At 38.1% G+C, this 24119-nt stretch overlaps 1 protein-coding gene across 7 annotated transcripts in view; it reads left to right on the top strand.

The window, feature by feature from the left end:
• The window catches only part of BMPR1B (bone morphogenetic protein receptor type 1B), a 408527-nt gene that overhangs the window by 370677 nt on the left and 13731 nt on the right, over positions 1-24119 (top strand). For all 7 annotated transcript variants that reach the window (XM_027061034.2, XM_027061045.2, XM_053217116.1 and 4 more), the window contains 5 exons: positions 275-377; positions 10019-10115; positions 11210-11348; positions 15680-15872; positions 16693-16990. In XM_027061034.2, the coding sequence (XP_026916835.1) occupies positions 275-377; positions 10019-10115; positions 11210-11348; positions 15680-15872; positions 16693-16990 (830 nt within the window). The remainder of the gene's footprint in view (positions 1-274; positions 378-10018; positions 10116-11209; positions 11349-15679; positions 15873-16692; positions 16991-24119) is intronic.

Here is a 24119-nt window from a genome sequence, read left to right as displayed (position 1 = left end):
TGGTTAAGTTAAGCATCTGACTCTTGATTTCGGCTCAGGTCACGATCTCACAGTTTGTGGGTTCGAGCCCTGTTTCAGGCTCTGTGCTGACAGTGTGGAGCCTGCTTGGTATTCTCTGTCTTCCTCTCTCTGCCCCTCCCCTGCTCGAGCTGTCTGTCTCTGTCTGTCTGTCTCTCTTTCTCTCAAAATAAATAAATAAGCTAAAAAAATTTTAGATTATGTGACTTTGAAATTTAGGGGAACCCCACTCATAGCTGTTTGGGCTCAACTTTAGGACACCCCCATTCCTCATCAGAGAAGATCCATTGAGTGCTGCACAGAGCGGAACGAGTGTAACAAAGACCTGCACCCTACACTGCCTCCATTGAAGAGTAGAGGTAAGGAGAAGAAAGCTTTGGGGCTGGAAGAGCTTTAGCCACAAAGGAAATAAAGACGAGAATTACTCTGCCTTTCCTAAATTAATGTACCTGATCATTTTCCACTGCTGGGGCAGGGGACCAAGGCAAGATGATGTAATTCAAAGACATGGGCAAGTAGTTCTTGGAAAAGTAGTCGTATGGGGCTTCATGCTTGAGAATCTCGTTTCTTTCACTTGTCCCCACTTCCCTGTGAAATCTAGGGGTTCCAGAGCTTGCAGTGTGTTTTAGAAGCAAAGAGGAGGGAGACAGGGTTTTATGCTTACCTTGAAGTGTTAATCAGAAGTTATACTTCACTCGAAAACTGCCATTAGGCTAACATGCATTAAAAAAAAATAAAAGATTGAATTGGATTATTTGCTGGATAATTTCCTTTTATCTGTACTAGAGCAGCTAGTTTTTAGCCAAATCATATATCAATATATTGATAGAATGGAGGAGATATCTAGAAAATTTAATTTCAAAACTTCTACATTTAAGTGTCGCTCGTTGCAAAAGACAAATACTGCAACTGGAAGGGCTTTTTGTTAAAAACTGCTCCCATGTTTCCTTTCTCCTCTTTACTCTCACCGCAAAATAAGATAATTGGAATTGTCACCATGTCCTAAAGCCTAAGTCTTATATCAGTGGTTTAAAATGATTTCTCATGATTGATTTTACTTCTTGAGAAAATCTTCCTAACAAAATATACTGACATTTCATGGCCTTGATGATAACATTTTGTAACGCTTGTTTCTGCTAAAGCCTAGAAAGCTTTAAAGGATTATTCATAATCATTCGCATAAAACATTCACAGACAGATTTTTTATATAGATTGCCAGTCAACATGCTAGGTGTTAGGGATACAGAAATGGATGAAGAAAATTCTTGCTCTCAAGACGCGCCCACTGGCCTGTGAGAGAGAAATATGTAAATAATTAAATTGTATTCAGTCAGGAATGTTTTAGTGGAGTCAGATTGTACAGTGTGTTAAGGACGCAAACAAGTGAGTGGTTTACTGTGGGGTGGGAGGATGTCAAAAGACCTTCATAGAAGTGACACTTGAACAAGACTGTAAGGATGAATAGGAGATCACTGGATGGATAAGACAGGAATAAAAATTTAAAAAATATCATAATGGCTAACATGAGCCAGGCATGTTCAGTATCACATTATTTAACCCAGTTGAGTCCCACAACAATCCTATAAGGTACTTAGACTTACTCCTTGTGTAAAGATAAGCACATTGCAGCACAGAGGGGTCACCTAACTTTCCCAAGTTTGCACCGCCTGTTAGGAGCAGCGACTAAATAGAGGCAGTAGTAAACACAGAGTTTTGGTTTGTAATGCTTGAGAAGCATTTGCAAAATGCAGGCATAGCAAACAATGTGGCTGGTTGGAGAAAATCTCATAATTAAGTTTCCTAAAGCTTTGTTATTGAAAATAGGTCTGTAGATCAGCTCATCAGTGTCAGTCAGAACTCATTACGCGTGTGGAATCTCTGACCCCACCCCAGACTACAAAATGTATTTTTTAACAGTATTCCTCAAGTGGTTTGTATGCACATTAAAGTTTGGGTAATACTTTTGGTAGAAAAAGCACCGCTTGTGTCTCAGCATGCCTTTGACAACACCTTCAAAGAGAAGTCTGCTGATATCAAATTGTGGTCAAGTTCTAAATGTTTGCTTTCTGGTTTTTGTAGCTATTTCCTTGTGAACCAGTTGCAGAAAGTTGGCAGTCTATAGACAACATTTTGAATAGCCCTGGTATAGAGGCTTATGTACTGGCGACAAGGGAGGGAGGAGGGTGAGAAATGGCTGGAAATGAAGGCAGTGGTGCTAGATTTTAGAATCTCTTTCCCCAAGGAGAAAAGGCTCTTCACATGCAAGTGGAAGCAATGTGTCTTAGAACTTGCAATAGGTTTAGGAAAATTCCAACCCTTCTATTGCTGAAAGGGCTGCAGTGCATGTATCGTCCTGTAGATGGAGCCAGATTCTAGTTAGCACTAGGCAGATGAGGGAATTTTCTCTGAGGAGGCTGAGACTTTTAAAAATAGTGGAATAAATCTCTAGAGAACTGAGTGAAACGGCTTTGAGTAGAAAGGCAGCAGCATTGAGAAGACAAATCCTTGTTTTAGAGCAGAATGGGAAAGAGGATTCAGGAATGGTTGGTGCATAATACTGAAAATTATGTAAAGTGATAGGCTTGTGTGGAGTTTATTGCTTTGAAATTTGAGGATCCCCGTTAGTACCTAGGTGAGTTCTGGGCAGATTCCATCTTACCCTTCTGGTGCAGTCATTTTGGGGTCTAGTAAAAGTCACTGTAGGTAGTGGTCTGAGAGCACTAGCATTTGTAACATAGCTATGCCATAGAGCTGCTGCCTTTTTTTTTTTTTTTAACCTCCACCATACACTGGCCATGGCCAGTGGTTTAAAAGAAGAGTGGGATGGGACAGGTTCTGAGTGGACACATCCCCCGGGTCCTGGAGACTCATTGCTTAATGGGAAGGGTCATGGTTGGAGGGAGCCAGAGTAGGACCCTTGAAAGCTCAGAGCCCAGGCTGATTTTCTGGCCTAAGAGCCATGGAAATCATCCTCATGATTGTGATATTTGCTAATGAGAATGGAACACTTACTTTGGCTCTTTTCTAAGTACTTTACATATACATAACTACTGAATCCATATATAGTAGATTTATTATAAATCTTTATGTCAAATTGCTAGAAAGCAGAGGCTATGTTATCAAAAGACTAGAAGGCTAAAATATCGAGCTGACCATTTTCGTTGTTGTTGTTCTTGCTTCTTATATAACTGCTCTTCCAAAAAAGTTAAATGATTAACCTCATCACAAAAGACCTGTATTACTGGGTGCTACGTAATAACAAGCTTAGGCAAGGTTTTGTTATTAGAGATTAGAGAAGTACTGAGCATAGGGGTAAAAACCTACAAAGAAATTGTCCTTATTAAAAACAAACAAGAAAATCTTTCCTACCTATCCAGAGGTTTCTCGGGCTCTTTTTTTTTAAACTTAGATACACGCTCAGCAGGATATTAGAGATACACAATCCCATGCAATAATATTTATCAATGTTTATTTATGTCCTCGAAATTTTATTTGTCATCTTCTCTTTCAAAAAGGAAGATGAAGGACAGCCAGAATACAGCTAAATTCTTTAATGAATGCTGGGCTTCCTTTTGCTTTGTTTATTCCCTTTCAGCCCCAGAAAAGCAGAACACCCCAGGATAACATTCTTTCTCTGGAAGGAGGAAATACGGGAAGTAACTAGATCAAATGCAGCACCTGTATCATAAACACTAAAATATGATCTGGGAAGCCCAGTAACACTGCAGCTGGTGCTAAGGGTAGGAAGAGATGTCTGTTTTGATGGAGAGGCTTAAAGGGAGAGGTCGTGGTGCCCTGCTGTCTGGCTCCCTGTCTGCAGAATTGGTGATCAGGGCACCAGGATGCTGAGAGGAATGATGTGTGTCCAGACTCACAGCATCAGATGGTTTGACCAAGATATTGGGAGTAAAATGCTCTCTTGCAATTGTGTGAAGGCAGGAGAAATTGATGAGGTTTTTACCCTTACTCCAAACTACTTACTATAGTTACTTATTTTTTAATTCCTTTAAATGAGCACTTAAAGAAGTGAATGGTGTTGAAATGAGCAGAAGCTGTTCCTTTTTTAAATGGGATCCTTTAATTTTGCTTCTATAAAATCAAAGTTATATAATTTTTTGAAATAGATATGTTCATGTGTCTAAATATAGTAATTCCTCATATATACTACATGTATACTTCATAGAAAATGTCTCAGAAATAACATTCTGTTTTGACATATGGTAATCTCAATGTAGTTTAAGTCAAATTATACTACACAATTTTTAGAGTTAAAATTTATCATATTTCTTTTCTTAGTTAAAAAATATATTCTGAGAAGTTTACAGATTTGTTTTAAAATGCTATTGCTGGGGCACCTGGGTGGCTCAGTTTGTTAAGTGTCAGCTTCAACTTAAGTCATGATCTCATGGTTCCTGGGTCCTGCGTCAGGCTCTGTGCTGACAGCTCAGAACCTGGAACCTGCTTCAGATTCTGTGTCTTCCTCTCTCTCTGTCCTCCTCTACTTACACTCTGTCTCTCTCTCTCTCTCTCAAAAATAAATAAACATTGAAAAAAAAACTTAAAAAAAACTATTGCATAGGTTAGATACTGCCAATTACAAATCAAAGTCTGTAGGTAACAGATATTCAACCAATGGAACATCTCCTTTGTTCTCCACATCACAGATCGATTGAATATATAATAGTGTCAAGAATGCAAAGATGAGTTCCAGAATTTTCCTTCTAATACATATATTATGCCCATGGCAGTATGATCCAATGCATGAGTCTGAGCTAAATTTCTTGCTAGGGAGTAGCTCTAACATCTCTTGAAGTGTTCAGCTCCTAACTGTTTCTAGGTAGCTTTGTATATGAGACAGATGAAAGGAATTTAGAAATAATTAGTCCTTTTCTTTCTCATTGAACACAGTAATCTGGATATAAAAATGATGTCTTCAGAATCTAAAATACAGAGAATAAACTGGGGGTTGCTACAGGGGGAGGGAGTTGGGAGGGTGGGTAGAATAGCTGACCAAGATTAAGAGGCACAAACTTCCAGCTATGAAATACATAAGTCAGGGGCATGAAAAGTACAGCGTGGGAAATTTAGTCAATAATACTGTAATAATGTATGGTGTGCATGGTAATACACCTGTCCTCGTAAGCATAGCTTAATATATAGAGCTGCTGCATCACTATGTTGTACACCTGACACTACTGGAACATTGCATGTCAACTGTACTTAAATTAAAAAAAAATAATAATAAAATTACCATTAACAAAAATCTGTCTTAACCTGTTGTGCTACCAGGAAGTGTAATCGTAACTATTTTTATTCAGGAAAATAACTAGTAAATTATATCTTTGTTGTTATAGTCCATTTATTTCTAAATGTTACTATAAGAGAGAATCCCAATGTGAGATGTAAGTAAGATACTTTTGCAGTATCCCTTGTTGACCAAAATCCTCTGACAAAAATATACCTTTCAGGCGCTTTGTGCTCTATGAATAGAAAGCTGTCTTTAATTTATCCATGATTATAATTTTGAGAGCCCAGGCAGAGATATCTTTGGGCAGTCTTATTTCCAAGATCTTTCCTAGCGACCTGTTTTTTTTCTTCTATGTCTTATTGCAATTAGGAACAATCCTTTGGACTTAAAAAAAAAAAAAAAGGTCCTGCTGTTTTAAACAGTCGCAAACTGCTTACTTATCAGAGAAAAAACAAGCAGTGACAGAATGCTATTTTGTTAAGAAACCACTGGTGATTCTTACTTGCTTCTAAGAGTGAACCAGACTTCCCTGGAGGGTTCTCCGTTCTACTTCCTTGAGCAGTTGAAGTGACAGCACAGGTAAAACTCTGCTGCCCTAGAGAGAACTGTGTGCTCTGTTCCTTTCCTGATAGGAATCTGGAAGTGTTCGCTTTCCAAGACCCTGGCAGTGACTTGAATGTTTACATTGTTAATGCTCTGAGCACAGGTAATGGCAGATTAAAACATGACCAGCATGACCAACAGAAACAAAAGGTTTATTGATAAGGATCACCTGTTCGTGACAGAAGACAAGGAGGCTGCAGGGGATGGGGTTATTGGGGCAAAGAAAAGGAAAATGGGAGTAATGCTAGCCTTAGAAAAAAAGCACATGATGGTTAAGGAAAAAAATCCCTTAGATCCTTTCTAGTTTCATTGCTCTCATAAATCAGAAATCTAATAAGATAGTTAATAAATACAGTGTTCTTACAGTTCAGAGTATACTCTGCATTTGCATGGAAAGCAAAAGGCAGCGAGGCTGAGTTTCAGTACAATTAATCACTGGAATGAAAAAGTGTTCTGTGTGCATATACTGATAATACATTGTGCTTAAGTAGTTGGTTCTTCTCGTTTTAATTGAGTATCCAGCATTCTCTTGGTTTTCTGCAAACTCAGGCTTTTTGCTCTTGTTATCCGTAAAATTGGAAACACATTTTAAACTAAGTTTCCAGGGACAGTGTTTGCATGTATATGTACCATGGCATTTGTACCTCTGCGTATGTATAAACACAGTGAATTGTGCTCTCACTGGAGTAGTGTTGTGCTCACCTTGGGTTTATTGTTGACTTTGCCCGTAACCTGGTGGAGGGAAATTTGCTACTCAATTCATTGTGTAAAAACCTTGGCCTCTTTGATTTGAAGAGTCCTCAAGTTATTTTCAAGATTTCCTAAGCACCACTTGCCAGACAGTGCATGTGCTACTTTATATAATTTCTGCTGGTGTTAAAGCCTAAATGGCTTTTTGGACCTGTCCTGCAGTGTGGGTCAGGTTCCTGAACATCTTACTCTCTGGACCGTTGGCAGTGTCTCTGAAGTTGTAAATACAAAACTGCATTTCTTTAATGGTGTCTTATTTAGTCTTTTCAGATGCAGACTGCTTCCATTAATATTTTATAAGTAGTGTAGATCATGAATAATTGTTCAGCGTATTTTAGGCTGATGACAAGATTATCAGCCTAGTATGAAGACCTGTGGATTATAGTTTATAACAAAAATCCAAATATTTCAAAGTAAGATTTATTTTCAATTTCTGTATTCATGTTAATTTCCTCATTTTGATAATTTTATTACCATTTTGTAAGACCTTGTCCTTGTCCTTAGGAAGTGCATTCTGAAGTGTTTATGGGTAGGGCATTATGTCTGTAACTTCAGATGATCTTTACATTATACATACATATGAGTAAATAAGCATAAATATGAATACAAATATATATACATATTTATATATACATGTTATGTATATATATGCATATATATATATATATATATATATATATATATATATATATAAAGATGGCCACACAGACACCCGTACTGAGAGAGCAAGACAATTATAAAACAGGTATGGTAAAATTTTAAAAATGAGAAATCTCTGTGAAGGACATATTCGAGTTCTTTGTCCTTACAGGTTTTATATAAGACTGAAATTACTTCAAAATAATGAAAACATATGGTCACACTGATGGTGAAATATAAAGCTTTGTAATATTTTTTAAAGGACATTTTGACAATGTGTTTGGAAAGCCTTGAAATATATATTGGTTGAATTAATAACTCTACTTCTGGGAAACTAGATTAAAGAAATCACCATTGACATCTGTCATGATGTACTTGTAAGAGTGTTCACAGGGTTTTGTGTATTTCAGCAAAGGTGTATTAGAGCAAAATCTTTATGGTCTTCTAAATATACAGCATTAGAAGATTGACTTCGTCAAAAAATTTTTTTCTTTTAAGATTTTCTTAAAGTTTATTTATTTTTGAGACACACAGAGAGAGACAGAGCACAAACAGGGAGGGGAGGGCAGAGAGAGAGGGAGACAGAGAGTCTGAAGCAGGCTCCTGGCTGAGCTGTCAGCACAGAGCCCGACGCGGGGCTCGAACCCACGAGCTGTGAGATCATGACCTGAGCTAAAGTCGGACGCTTAACTGACTGAGCCACCCAGGTGCCCCAGAAGACCTGACTTTCTAATCAGGATGTGCCTGCATATATACCATGCAGTCTTTAAAACTTATGTGGAGAAAATTTTTATTGTTTTTGAAAATATTCACAGTATTATTAACGAAAGCAATCTAGTTCTGAAGCAACAGTGTTTTGGTTTTTTTTTTCCTCCAATTTTTCTCTATGGTAAAATACACCATAGAATTTACCATTGTAACTGCTTTTCAGTGTACAATCCAGTGGTACTAAATATTTTTGTAATGTTATACAACTATCAACCTCATCCATCTCCATAGCTCTGTTCATCTTGTAAAACTGAAACTCTGTTCGCATTAAACATCAGCTTCCCCCAGCTCCTGGCAACCACCACCATTCTACTCTTTCTCTTTATGATTTTGACTCCTCTAAGTATCTCGTAGAAGTGGAATCATACACAATGTTTGTCTTTAAGTTACTGGCTTATTTCACTTGGTATAATGTCCTTACGAGTCAGCAAGTTGTAGCATATATCGGAACACAATAAGGTCGAATAATATTCCGTGTATGTAAGCATGTACCACAGTTTGCTCATCTTTAACCTGTCAATGGACAGTTGGGTTTCTTCCACATTTTAGCTATTGTGAATAATGCTGCCACGGACAAGGGTGTATATAATGCCTTCTTGTGAAATAGTTTGCTCATAAGCTTTTTTTTCTATTCATTGAAATGATACTGCAAAAGCATGTGTTAAATGCTAATAGTAATTTTCCTAAGTAGTGAGATGATGGCAATTTTAGTTATTTCATTAGTTGGTGCTTTTTAGTTTTTATTCATGGACTATGTAATACTTTTAAGTGAAAAAAAAAAAATGTTACATTGGGTGAGATAGGGTCCCCAGGCAAAACATTTAGGTAGCCATACAGTTAAAAGTATAGAGTGCAGTTGGAAAACCTCTTGTTCATAGCAACCAAAGTCATAAATTACAATAATACCCTTAAAAATTAAATAAAAGTAATCACTCTCTCAAGGGAGTATGGTCCCCATAGTAAGAACACTGCTAATTCTGTTACTACATAAGTGCACCTGGTTTTAGGTCAGTTTTCTCAAAATATGTTTCAGAGACTACTTGCATATAAATCATCTGGGATGATTGTAAAAAAATAAAATACTTGGAACAAAAATCTCTGAGGTTACAGTCAGTAAATATGCATTTGTATAAAGCTTTCCAAGTTTAAGAAATCATGCTGTAAGTAAATCTGATTTGTCAAGAGCTGGAGTTAAAACAACATGAGTAATATTTAATAATTTGTTCTATAAAAGGATCACACAATAATTCTTTGAGTAGAACATACCCATTATTTTAAAATATGATGCAATTTATGGAAAATTTAGCAATGTAGTTTTGAAAGGCATCTTTGTTTGAAGTGGTGCACATCATATCTTCTGTATTTGGCAACTTTTGAGGAATCCTGTTCCTTTGTATCCATCATAAGATGACTGTGTGTTTCATGTACAAAGAATATAGACCAGTTTTTTAATCCAAATTCACGATATGGAACACTCCAGAAATCACACGAGAAAAGCCTGTAAACCCATCAGCTGGATCTGAAATAAAGATGAACTACCTACTTCTATTTTGGGGGTATTGATCCATGTACATTCATTCATACTCTATACTTCTATTCTGTGTCAAGCCTATTCCTTCCAGAGAGGAAGAAATTCACGCTCTTGAAATAAATGCCTAGGTGAACAATGATTCACAGTAGTTGAACTTATTTAATTTGGAATACATATATATATATATATATATATATATATGTATTTACTATACAATTATATATTTATATATATTAATAAATACAAATATACAAACATATATTAATACAAATACAGATATATATTAATACACACATATATATTTACTATACAATATACAGTATTCTTATCAATTGGCAGATTAAAAGGATCTTTTATATCTTGTATATGGGGCTTAGCAAACGCTTTTAGGAAAGAGTTGCTTCCTAACTTTTAAGTAAAAATATTCTCCATATTATGGCTCTCTTTCTTTTTAATTTCAGATTTTGTTGATGGACCTATACACCACAAGGCCTTACTTATATCTGTAACTGTCTGTAGTTTGCTATTGGTCCTTATTATTTTATTCTGTTACTTCAGGTAAGTTTCCGACATGTGGATGTAGAATTCTGAGTTTGAAATATGATCCTCATGCGACTGTTCCACCTGTTATTTTTCGCCGTAGCTTTCTTTGTCCGAATTAAATCTTAGATTTCCCTGATACTATCAGTTACTTTTGAAAATATTTGTCCTAATGAAGCTGTTAATAGATACCTTCTCATTTCTGTTTCAGACATCAAAGCCACCCAGATAAATTTCACCCTTAGGGAATTTAGGATAGGGAACTCAGGAGCTACTTGTTACTAAGGTTTGATCGTAAGTGAAGAAATGGCCATGTTGAACCTAGAATCATTCTAGTAATTCCTTATTTCCCAAGTTAACAATTTTCCCTTAATACTGAAAAATTTTAAGCCACATTTTTATTAGTGATTCAGCTAAAATAAGCTTAGTTATTAAAGTTAAGTGAGAGTTACTTTTTGTTCACTAAGAACTTATTTTCTACTTTGTGAGATATCAAGGACCTTTAAATTTTTATCATTTGCTTTTTGTAACACTCATTTATGATACTGTTCTGCAAATAGGAGTTGATTCAAGTAAATTCATTTCTAATTGGAGGCATAATTATTGACAAGATGTTTCTAAAGTTTAAATTTCTTTCATTTGTCTGTATTATTGCTTTATACATTATCTTAGATGAAGTAGTTTTCTGTTATGTCTTTTGTAAACCCCAAATTTTCAGCTTTAATTAGGGACCTTAAGGGGAGAAATTTTAGGCAATGAGTATTGGAACCATAGAAAAATATTATTGAACCCCTGCTGGGAAATAGGCAGTTGAATGGAGAAGAAGAATTATAGATGGTTGAGACCAAAAAACATGTAGCTTACTTAAAAAATAGGTTAGCAAAATAATTATGATTTATATTTTGGAAATCATAACTAAGGGTAATAAATAGTAAGCATGTATCTTGTATTGGTAAAGAAGTACTAGCATTTATCATGTAAGGATAATAAATACTAAAATTTATCTTCTCTTGTGCTAAAATGAAATCTGCTGTGATGACTGTTTTGTTTGCAGTGTTTTACCCATCATTGCAATTCAGTATCTTAAATTATCTTCCTCTGTGCATCTTTAGGTATAAAAGACAAGAAACCAGGCCTCGGTACAGCATTGGGTTAGAACAGGACGAAACGTACATTCCTCCTGGAGAATCCCTGAGAGACTTAATTGAGCAGTCTCAAAGCTCAGGAAGTGGATCAGGCCTCCCTCTGCTGGTATGAGAAGAACATATCCTGAATTTAAAGGAAATGTCTTCTGAGAGGAAATGTCAATAAGTACGGGGTTTCATTTTACTGAAACAGATAGGGTAGTGGACAAAGAGAAGCTCTACGCCATCAGTTAGACATCAGATCTCAGATGAAGGGCTTTCTGATAACATTTTGACATATTGGGGGTAAGGTGGTTATTTTTCAGTGTAAGTGTATGGTTACAATCCAGACCCTTAGACATTCTGATAAGGAGCAGATTAGAAAACATTTAAGTATGGAGCCATCTTCCCTCTGCTTTCAGTAAGGATAGTGTTACTGAACTTTGGCCTGGCTTTTGAAGGCAAAAGTATTACAACGAACTGGGATCTGAGTACTTCTCCAGGGGAAGAAGACTGCATTTCAGCTGGAGGGCTTATGTTTCAGGATGAAGTCCTGGCTTTTCCATTCATGAGAGGTATAATTTTCTGATAGTCAACATCGCCAAACTTGAAGAAAACATACAATGAATCCAAGGCATTTGTTTTAATGAGAAAACATTTGATTCCGTTATAGACCATGCAAAAAGATTGTTGGGATAGACAATAACAATTTTTTGTATATATATATATATATATATATATATATATATACACACACACACACACAAACTCTTAAGTTTATATGTATATATATATACAAACTCTTAAGATTGATTTACCTAATCTTTATTGTCTGGTTCTGACTTTGGATATCATATTTACTTGATTGTTTTCATGACCTCTTAGTGTAGTACTGAAAGTTTTTTTTTTTAATTTCAAGTCAAGAATTATAACTTGAGATATAAAAGTATATATACTTAATGTATAAAAGTATATATTTCATGTATACGATTTGAAGAGTTTGGGGATAAGTATACATCTGTGAAATCATAACTCTAATTTATTCCATGAGCCTATTCATCATCTCCAAAAGTTTCCTCCTGCCCTCTTGTTATTTTGTTCTTGTTATTTTGTCTTGTTTATTTGTTGTTATTTTTTTAAATGTAAGAACATATAATGTAAGAACTACTCTCTCAGCAAATTAAATTTTTTTTTAATGTTTATTTATTTTTGAGAAGAAAGAGTGCAAGCACAAGTAGAGGAAGAGAAGAGAGAGAGACACACACCTACTCCGAAGCAGGCTCCAGGCTCTGAGCTGTCTGCACAGAGCCCGATGCGGGGCTCGAACCCAAAAACCATGAGATCATGATCTGAGGCTAAGTCAGATGCTTAACTGACTGAGCCAGCCAGGCACCCTCTTAGCAAATTTTTAAGAATACAATACACTACTGTTAATTGTAGGCATTGTGCTGTGCAACAGATCTCCAGGGCTTACTTATTTTGCATAACTGAAACACTTTTCTCTTTGATTAATATGTCCTCTGCAGGTAATAGACCAGACAGAAGATAACTTGTGAGGTAGTCATTATGACCAAACTGATACTACTTAGGATATAAATATTTTTTTTACTGTAGAGGTTTTTATTATCAAATTTACTGTTTTTTTAATTGTTAGAATTTAATATGTAGCAGATATGGTTCTTATATTTTAAAATCTGTATATTATAATTTTTTAAAAGAAAAGTACAAATATGAAAATCCCCTTCAGTATTAATGAATCAGATGTTTATGCTCTTGGAACTGAAACCTATTTGTTTTCCAGTGTTTTCCTCCTTAGAAGTTATAATAAATCTCAAAACTAAAGTACATTTTAAATTTCTGAATATATTTAGTGACACTTTTTATCTTTGAGATAAGTTCCTATTCTTTCAAGCATTGCCAATTCCATTAGTACATTCATTAAATTACGAGAAGCTATATTATCGTTAGAAAAGAAGTGCATGCAAAACTGTTTATGTCAGAAAATGTTCTGTAGATTTCCATACACAGTGCTCTGTAACATCTGTAAATTAAATACAAAATTTCTGTAATAAATGTGGGAAGTTTCCTCCCTAGTCAGTAATTTAACTATTTGCGGATTTGTCTCTCAGCTGCTTGGTGCTCTTGGTGCCGCTGTTCCCCCATTTAGAAGTGGAAATACATTGAACATTTCCTTGAATAGCATGTTTGAACTCTTCTGGAGAGTTCCTTATTTACTTCAGGCTGAGTGGCTTAATTGCATGTCAGCAATGCTTTAATTTTTCAATCCTTCTTTTAGAAAACACCATTAAAAAACAGATTTTATCTTTTTTCCTAAAAGCTTCTAGTCTGATATGGGTGCTGTTAATGCCTCTGGCAATGGTTAGCATGACCTCTTGAATTAATAAAATCATCCATGATGCAAAAACAGAATGACCCTAGTTGGTAGACATCTCTGGTAGGCATAATGCCCCCCAAAATGTCCTAATCCCTGGGATCTGTTATTTTACCTGGGAAAAGGGACTTAAGGTTGCTAATCAGCTCACCTTGAGATGAGATTATTCTGGATTATCTGGGTGGACTCAGTTGTATTGGTCCTTAAAAGTGTAAACGTAAAAAGAAACACTTCAACTTTACTTGATTCAAAGCACATTTCTGCTAAGAATTCATTCCAGTTTTCTGGTCAGATCTTGTGAGAGTTTTGTGTTAGGTTCTTTATATATGCCTCCCAAATTATGTAAATTATCATCAATACTTAGCCATTTCAGTCATGGAGTTCTCAGACAATATTTTCATGTGAGTACAGATGGGCCGCAGATCATATGTAAAGAGACGTTTAACCCTTAGACCACTTTCCTCTCATATTTTCTTTCTCTTTGTTTCTACTGCTCTCTCTAGTTCTTTAGAGCTCTCTTCAAGCGTAACTTCCTCTCCAGATCTAACCTGCTCTTTTTCTTCTACCTGTCCATGTTACATTTTCGACTGTGACAATTAACGGTTCCACTTCAGAGTATAATTTTCAACAATTATTTGCTGCTTCCTTCTTTTTCATTTGTCTTCTGTTTCTTTATATATTTCATACAGTGTTCCGTGGCATTGTACGTCTGAAAATTCCTGTATCTGAAATCTGAAGGGGTTCAATCTACTTGGGTTGTTTTTCTTGACTCTTATTTATAGTGGCTGTTTCTTTTGGTTTTAAGGAATTTATTCTGTGGGATCTTCTTTTCCTGTCTCCCTTCCTTCTCCCCCTTCATTTTCTTTCTTCCCTACCCGCCTCGCCTTGGGAATTTCCTGTATTTCTTTGCGAGGCCAATAATTCATTTTAGTTTTTTATTTCTTACATCTTACCACGATCGAGTTGTATGGTGGCAAGTGTTCCTTCAAGGTATCTAATAGCTGGCTGTAGTGGTGGGATGAAAAATATTCTGCAAGTGATTTTCTCTGGAGAGGATTTCTGTTTGTTCTTGTTGGGAGCCATGGGGTGCTACCAACCTCAGGCAAATTTAGGGTCACTCAGTGGTCCCAGCTTAATGCCAAAGCCCTGGGTTCGGTTTCTCTACTTTTTCAACGTTTTTTTTTTTTTTTTAATTTTTATTTTTGGGACAGAGAGAGACAGAGCATGAACGGGGGAGGGCCAGAGAGAGAGGGAGACACAGAATCCGAAACAGGCTCCAGGCTCTGAGTCATCAGCCCAGAGCCCGATGCGGGGCTTGAACTCACGGACCGCGAGAGCGTGACCTGGCTGAAGTCGGACGCTTAACCGACTGCGCCACCCAGGCGCCCCTTAATTTTTTTTTCAACGTTTTTTTTTAATTTTTATTTTTGTAGTTTCTCTACTTTTAAAGGGGTCAGAGTTTAGATTCCAGATCGCAGTGCTCATGTTATTCTTCACCCAGACAGCAGCTTGGCTTTTGTGTGTGCTAATGGTTACTGTTCCCTGCTCTGGTCTCAGCTCTTCCCTCCCTCCCCCTCCCCACCCTCCTCCCTCTACCCTGACCTTCTTACTTGGAGATTTCCTTTATTTCTTTGTGTCCAACAATGCATTGCAATTGTGTTTCATTGTAATTTATCCAAGATCAAGTGTATGGTGGGTGAGTCCTTTCAGAGTGTCCAGTATCCCGCTACAGTAGTGGGAGTGAAAAGTGTTTTTATTCTGCCAGTGACGGTGAACCATTCAGGTTTTTTTCCTCTATGAGAATGATAATAGGTAGAATGAAATATTTAATAATGTAGAAGCAATAATTCAAAAATTCAGAATCCATAATCAATCTCAAATACATTTAAAAGGGGACAGTATAAAATAATAAATAAATATAAATAATGTGTCTATGTAAAGAAAAACTACTGGCTAAATATATTTTGCATGCAGTAATTGTTTCTTCTCTGGAGGAGGAAAAAAAAAAGATTAAACAAATCTGTAGTGCTGCGAATACACTAACAGTGTGTTTTGGGATTTAACAGGTCCAAAGGACTATAGCTAAGCAGATTCAGATGGTGAAACAGATTGGAAAAGGTCGCTATGGGGAAGTTTGGATGGGAAAGTGGCGTGGCGAAAAGGTAGCTGTGAAAGTGTTCTTCACCACGGAGGAGGCCAGCTGGTTCCGAGAGACAGAAATATATCAGACAGTGTTGATGAGGCATGAAAACATTTTGGGTGAGTCGGTACAGCGGTATTCAGGGTTTCCTAGATTTCCTCTATTTTCTGTTAACATCTGCCTATTAACTCATCTGTCTAGACCTGTGATGAAATATATAGACATTTTCTTCTTGGCCTGAGCCCAAGAACGTCATAAGTTTCTACTGGGAGACCTCACAGGAGGAATGACTAAGCCACTTCTGTGAATGAATAGTGGGCTGGAAATGGAATACTCTCCAATAATTTTTTCTTCAGGGACAGGAAATGCAAATGTAATACCAGAATTTCTTAGGGTTTCTTAGGGATTTGAAGGAGCACATGTTTAAATGTTGTGAAAAGTTAGAGAAGTTTTATCTGCAGGGTGTATGTGTGTGTGTGTGTGTGTGTGTGTGTGTGCGCGTGTGTGCGCGTATCCAGAGTTTATATTGAGAATTGATTTTTAAAACATTTTCTCAAGTTAGAAATAATGTACCTGCATCATCCAAGTTGGAAAGAGTATAAGCTAATATGGAGTGTAAGCCCTGACTCCAGACCTGTTTTGTAAACCGTGGCGTATGTATACTATTTACTGTAACATAATAACGTAAATATCAATGACTGACTAGAAAGGGCTCATGTTTTCAGGTACAAACGCTTAATGTTCCTCTACCTCTACTGTTTTGATGGCCTCTGGTTGGTATTCATAATTTAGTACTGTCATAGGCATAACCGTAAAGCTGAACGAAATACTAAACAAAGACACCTCTGTGACAAGGAATGATATTTGGGAATATGAATTATTCTTGATACTATTCAGAAAACACTTGGCTTCAAACCTTTTTGTCCTTCTTCCTTTTAGGGTTCATTGCTGCAGATATCAAAGGGACAGGGTCTTGGACCCAGTTGTACCTAATTACAGACTACCATGAAAACGGTTCCCTCTATGACTATCTGAAGTCCACCACTCTAGATACAAAATCAATGCTGAAGTTAGCCTATTCTGCTGTCAGTGGCTTATGTCATTTACATACTGAAATCTTTAGTACACAAGGCAAACCGGCAATCGCCCACCGAGATCTGAAAAGTAAGAACATCCTGGTGAAGAAAAACGGAACATGCTGTATAGCTGACCTGGGCCTGGCCGTCAAATTTATTAGGTTGGTATTAAAGTGAATGAATACACTTTTTATGATTCTCTTCTATCCCTTTTTTATAGATTGTACATTCTGGCATTTGGTGCTGCTAGGAAATTTAGAGGAGGAACCTTCTTAATTTTGATGTTTCTTTGGAGGGAAAAAGTAGAAACATTTATTTGAAGAAACACGTATTTGTGTCCTGTTGTTTCTGTGCTCCTCGGTGACCTGGCTTCTAGACAGTGTTTACATTAGGTTTGTAGCTGTCATGAAGCTCTTTAGAAAAGAGTACCTAATGTCTGGGATGATTTGGTGAGCATTCTGCATACGTTTGTAGGTAGGAAAAGGTTTTAGTAAAGATCTACATGTTATGTGGTGATAAAGGCCATGTTTTTTTTTTTTTTTATCTTATGGAAGAAAGATTGTTTGCATAGCTATTCCATGAGAAATGTTAGAAACTAACAAAGCACGGTCAGCGTGCAGCACTACTGTACCGTGACTTAAAGTGAATAACACATAAACCAACATGTGTCATAACACAGTGGTTTCAGACCGCTGGGGCTCCTTGGAGTGACAGCAGCAGCTTGTGCAGAGTGGGGAGGAAGAGTACCCAGTAAGTGGGGCTCTATTTTGCCCCTAATCAGTGCAGCCCCTTTTATCTTGCAGATGATTTAGTTAGAAGAACTGATTCCTTTGCTTTGAATACAAAACAGAATGGGTTTGCAAACTGCTGGCGTAGAGGGGTCATCATAGAACTAACTACCCTTTTAAAAACTCAATCTAGGCTTAGCCTTTATTAATTCGTTGGATCGTCTCATGGATTTTTTTTTCCCCCAAAGAAGACTTGATAGAATATGGAGAAGGGCACAGTGGAAAAGCCATGGAGATGATGAAATGTTTGGACAATAAAACTCATGAGAAAAGACTAATGGATTGGTATTTTTGTAAAGACTGAGGTGTGACTTAATAATAGGCCCCCAATACAGGAAGGTCTCCACCATTTAGAAGATGGTATTGAAGTTCTCACCTTTAAAATCAAAGCAGGAGGAAATTAAGAACCTCCTGACAACATGAAAAAAATCCCTTCTCTCTTCTGAATTCTTTTTTTCTAATCTACAGCCTTTTTAAAGTCTCCTCTACCAAATCAATCAATCAATCAATCAGTCAATCAATCAATCCTATGGTGCTTCTCAAATTACCAGCCTCTCTTCGGTCCTCCCCTGTTAAATTTCTTGAGTTCCATAGAGTAATCTGCTTGCAGAATCCAGTAATTCACAATGTCTTGTGTGATTTTGTGTCTTCTCCCTTCTCTCCTGAGCTCCTGTTTTAAGGGGTACCATTGATCTTTGTCACCAGAAGCCTTTCTTATTGTCATTCCACTGTCCACAGTGTGCAAACCTTTCTTCCTGCTATTTTCTTGATGTGCCTTTATTCCACGTTCATTTTCTTTGTCTGTGGGTTCTGTTCTTGGTCTGTCTCTTACATATTTCCCCACTGCTAGATTTCCTGCTGATACCTGCTTTCCTTTCTAGTTCTCAGTTGTGGTTGATCCATTCTAAAATGTGTGGTGTCTGACATTTCCTTTGTTCCTTCAGTTTTTGGTTTGCTCAGTTGAATGGATTCTCTCTCCATGATATTCCCACTAGGACTGAATCCCGTTTGGGTCCTCTACCATTTTTCTAGATTCTGGAGTGAAGCACTTTGTAGTTTTTGTAGTCTTTGTCTTTCTTACTTTCCATTTTTTTTCCCTACATGCTGCTGCCAGATTTATTTTCTTGAAACATAATTTTGGACAGCATAATAATTTCATGGTTTCCCATAGCTTTGGGTTCAACTGTAGTTTATATTCTGAATGCTTCATTCTTTCTCACACCTTCAGGTGTTTTTAACATGTTTTTATCTCTACCTGAGTGCCCAGCATCTCCTCTTCTGTTTGCATAACTACAACTTATCTTTGCAGTTTATTTCTTTGGGACACCTCTTATTATTCCCTTAAGTCTGACTTTTAGTTAGTCTTCTGCCCTCCTGTGTGACCCTGTGCATGCTGTCATGACATTTCTCATACTTGTGTGCAATATTCATGGACTACTTGTCTGTTATTCCCAGTGAAGACTAAGCTCCATGAAGGTAGATACCATGTTTTTTTTTTCTCACATTTACATCCCTACTGCCTTTCCTTGGTGCCCATTACACAGGTGTTGCTCCCAAATTTTGTATTAATGGACAGGTGCACAATACCTCGTGAACTACAGGTTGAAGAAAAAAAGCATCTGTTCTTAGCTCCAGAGGTCCTACACACTCTGGATTAAATCTACTTTCCTGGTTGGTGGTTTTCTTTTTTTTTAATGTTTAGTTATTTTTGAGAGAGAGAGAGAGAGAGAGAGAAATAGAATGGGGGAGGGGCAGAGGGAGAGGTGGGTAGAGGATCTGAAATGGGCTCTGGGCTATCAGTATGGAGCCTGATGGGGTCTTGAACTTATGAACCATGAGATCATAACCTGAGCCAAAGTCGGATGCTCAACCCAATGAGCCACCCAGGTGCCCCTACCTTCCTTGTTTTACGTCCTACAAACCCTCCAGTTTGTATGTGTGCTTTTGCAAAACTGATGTATTTGTTTTCTCCATATGTACTGCATGTTTACGGTGCCTTGCATAGTTTCCAGTCTGAAATGCCCCTGCTTCTTCGTGTACCTTAATCCGGTCTCAGAGCTGCCTTTAAGTCACTTTACCCATCCTCTAGCTAGGAATAATGACATCATCTTCTCTACTCCCTGGTAATTTCCCAGCCCTTGTCTGCCTGATAGTATAAGTATATTAGTACCTGCCTCATCTTGCCTACTTGTCACTGGGCATCTTGAGAGCAGGATCCGTGCCAGATTAATTAATGTATTTCCCATTTGACATGACATAGTGAATTACTCGTTATAGGTATTCCAACATTGTTTTGAAGCAATACATCTTGGCAATATCAGAGTAATTGAGGACTTTTCTTCTCTGCAGATCTTAAAATAGGCAAGAAAAGCGAGAGTTATATTTCTGAAACTCAGCTCTGCTAATATAAGGAGAATGAACTAAATGATCTTTAAAATTTCATGTGAACCCTGATTCCAGGAAGCAGAGGGGAGTGCTTTAAGGGGATAATTCAGAGCTCTGTTTGGCATATATTGACTTGTTCATCAAGAGAGGAAGGCTTGAGGACACTGGCTCAGCTGTGAAACCGTGGCTGTTGGAGGCACAAATCTCATGGCTAGAGCAGTTGTGGGACCATTTACTTTTCTGGACCTCAGTTTCCTTCCATTAAATGGAGGCTGCATTTGATAGTTTCAGAGGTCCTTTTCACATTTTATTTTCTGTGTTTCAAAGGAACTTTGCTCTTCTCAATTTTTGAGCTTTACTTTTAAACCTTGCTTTATATATTTCTTTGGTTTCTGCTCTTTTCCTGATTTTCCTATTTTGGGGGCACGTGCACACACAGAGATCGTTAAAGATCTTATTACAAGTGGGGTCAAAGGTAACCCAGTGTGGAATTCTCAGACTTCATAAGTGAACTTCCTGTGAGAATTTAATCTTTACCATGGTCTCTACATGGTAAGTGTTCTCTCAGGCTTTTAAGTAATTTCTGGGAGGTTCCCAGGGAAGTTGAGAGCCACAGAGAGAGTGGACTATGCTTCAGAGATTTCCTGCTCGTATAATTTTTTTTTTAGGCTGTCTTCATTTTTTTTTCATGCACTCTCTTGAAAATGATGTAAGTGCTGATGTATTTCTTGCCCAATAGAGACTTAATCCAGGTGATGCTGAAGCAGACATCATCGTAACCCCAAATCTCTCTTGGGAGGACAAAACAATGACATGTGAAATCCCTTAAAGGAACTTACCAATCTTTTCACTTTTTACTTTGGAGGGTCAAGCAACCCCACTTGGTCCTTCAGTGTCAGAATAATATATTTTCTTAGGGGGAAAAAAATCCTGGTTTAGAACTTCTCTGCTATTAAATTTTAATTTTTTTTCAACGTTTATTTATTTTTGGGACAGAGAGAGACAGAGCATGAACGGGGGAGGGGCAGAGAGAGAGGGAGACACAGAATCGGAAACAGGCTCCAGGCTCCGAGCCATCAGCCCAGAGCCTGACGCGGGGCTCGAACTCACGGTTCGCGAGATCGTGACCTGGCTGAAGTCGGACGCTTAACCGACTGCGCCACCCAGGCGCCCCTATTAAATTTTAAATAGAAAAACTACAATGGAGATTGGTCTGTAACGCGGATCTCCCAACTGATAATTGTCAACTTGTCCAAATGCAAAGGAGGTGGAGTGACCCAGCCCAGGAGGCACTGCATTTCCTCTGCGTCCTTCTGATGCCATTAGCACTAACCCTGCCTCTGGTTTGTGTACTTAGTGGTATATTTAAAAAGTGGCATGCCTAAATGACTCGCCGGAGTCCAAGAACTCCGCTGATTAGTGGCAGAATCCCCGCTCTCTGTCAGGGTTTTGCAGCCATGTCCACCCTCTTTTTGAAGGGTTTTTAGCTTGAAAGTTCTGTTGCTCAGAAATCCTGAGATGTCTCAGGATTTAATTGTAGAAGCATTGAGTCTTTTTGAAAGTGCAGCAGAAAACTCTCCTCATTGGTTAGCATCTGACTGGGCAGAGTTCAGCGTGGCCGGCCAGCACCACTGTTACCTACCAGATGCTGTAGGAAACACCCAGGGATGTGCACAGCCCCTTCCTCTGAAGGCTCAGGAGGGTCTTTCATGCGTTGGGAGGCTGCTTCTGTCTTCCTACCAGGAGGTTCTGGAGGCTCTACTATGTTTCCCGTGTGGTTAATTTCAGATGTCATTTGCAAGCCTCAAGCAAACCATTGGCTTCCCTTATATGTCTTATGCCTCCTGCCCTTCTTTCATTGTTCTTGCAAGTTCAGTTCTTCTTGTTTATTTATTGTTTCGGAGTAGTTTCTTTTTCTTTTTTCTTTTGAATTCAGATCCAAGTTAGTTAACATATAGTACAATAATGGTTTCAGGAGTAGCCTTAGGGATTCATCACTTACATGCAACACGCAGTGCTCATCCCCACAAGTGCCCTCCTTCATGCCCATCACCCATCTAGCCCATCTTCCCCCACCGCCCCCCAGCAACCCTCAGTTTGTTCTCTGTATTTAAGAGTATCTTATGGTTTGCCTCCCTCTCTGTTTTTATCTTATTTTTGCTTCCCTTCCCTTTTGTTCATCTGTTTTGTTTCCTGAATTCCACATATGAGTGAAGTCCTACGGTATTTATCTTTCTCTGGCTGACTTATTTCACTTAGCATAATACACTCTAGTTCCATCCATGTTTTGCAAATGGCAAGATTTCATTCTTTTTTGATCACTGAATTCTTATTTTTTAAACCCCTTTTTAGATTATTAAAGGTATGTGATGTTTGCTTCTCTTCCTTCTCTATTACCTTTTTATCTCCCTTCTCCCTCTCTCCTTCTTTCATCTCTCTGTTTTAGACACCAGCAACACCCAGCAGAAGACCGCCTGCGTGTGACCAAAGGCTTCATGAGCCACAGCCACCTGATTGGAGCTAACATCTTGACTCCCCAAGCTGGTTTCTCATGGCCACAGTGGGATCTTCATGTCTTTCGTGCACCTCTCCCTTCAGCCGATGGTACAGGGGGAATGTGCACTGTGCCGAACCTGTGGCTTTTTCCTTTACCCAACACTTCTTGCAAGAATTCCTGCTATGTGTTTATAATTGGGAGGTTTAATGAACCTGAAAAATAGTTAACCCAGAACAAGGTTAAGGCGAAGACTGTGTTTTAAAAAATCTGCTTTATCATACTCTGCCACCAAAATAAAAATCTTTTGCCTGCCCTTCCTCTGGTGCATCATGGCTGACAGTGTAAGTCGTGCCTTATTCCCCAGTCCCATGCTTTGCCCAGGCTCATCCTCTAGCTCTCTCTGACTCCTTGCTGGAGGCTCCACTTTGAGCCTCTCTGCATTCACAGAAGCTCCACGGTTCCCTCTGCTGGTTACTTTAAGAACTGCAGTGCGCACGTGCCACTCTGGGTACCAGGGCCAGACCCAGGGGGCCACATACGCAGTAGGGAGCGGCACTGTCCATAGACAATAAAACCGATTAAAATCGTCACCGTGCGCCCAAGGTTCTAAACCATGTCAGTAATGAAATCTGTCTCCCAGCAGGTCCTATTGCTTCTGCCATGTGCCTACTTCATCAGTCTTCCTTGTCACCTTGAGAAGAGGAAAATCTTAGTATTGTATCCTTTCATTGCCTTCTCTTCCCTTCTCTGGCTGCCATTGTCTCACACTGTCAGTGTGCCATGCTGCCCTCTCCCTGCCTAAAGCAGTTGCCTTGAGGAGCCTCGATCACTTTGTATCCCCGTTGGATGAGAAGGAGCCACCGAGAGTGTACGAATGCTGGAAGGTTTGGTCTCCTCTGTAGACCTCTTACACCACCATGCTGCCACTTTCTTTATCCTACCACTGTCATCCAAATGATTTTGGTCAGAAATAGGAAGTTTGTTTTCATGCCTCTTTATGTAGTCCTAGCTGAGGGCATCCTACATTTTGAGAATCAAATAAAATTACACTTCATCAGCCCTAATCCTACTTAATACAGTAGGGAACTCGGTTTCATTCACAGCGCATCTGGGGACCCTAAGGAACTGTTTTCCTCTCTGTCCTATCAGCCTTATATCTTTGATATATGTTCTATATATATATGTTTGCTATACCTCCACATAGTATAGTAGCTGATTCTTTTCTTTGCCAAACACCATCAACTCAAGGTTGAAGAGAGCTTTGCTGAGATACGTTGTAGGGCACTGTGTAAAATTTAGTCATGAAATTCATGCCACCAGAACATTTTCCTGATCTTTGTTTCCTACAGAAGCTTAACATCTTGTCATGACTCTAGGTCAGAGGAGAGAACCCTTTTTCTCCCTAATTGACTTGCCTCTTTACCCCCAACCTCCCAAATTACTGTTTATTTTTTATTCAGAAAATTTTAGGTGTTTTTATTTAATCCTGTCCCAGCCCACTGTCCCTAAAGTTCATAAAGAAAAATACCCAGTAATGTAAGATTCTAAAACAATTTTTTTGCCTGGAGAGGAAGTTGCCTGACAACCCTTAATTTATTTTGTTCAAAAAAGATATAAATA

The sequence above is a fragment of the Acinonyx jubatus genome, chromosome B1 (assembly GCF_027475565.1).
Source record: "Acinonyx jubatus isolate Ajub_Pintada_27869175 chromosome B1, VMU_Ajub_asm_v1.0, whole genome shotgun sequence".
NCBI classification, from domain to species: Eukaryota; Metazoa; Chordata; class Mammalia; order Carnivora; family Felidae; genus Acinonyx; species Acinonyx jubatus.
The sequence above is the reverse complement of the archived record's forward strand: the minus strand, read 5'-3'. Positions and strand labels throughout refer to the sequence as shown.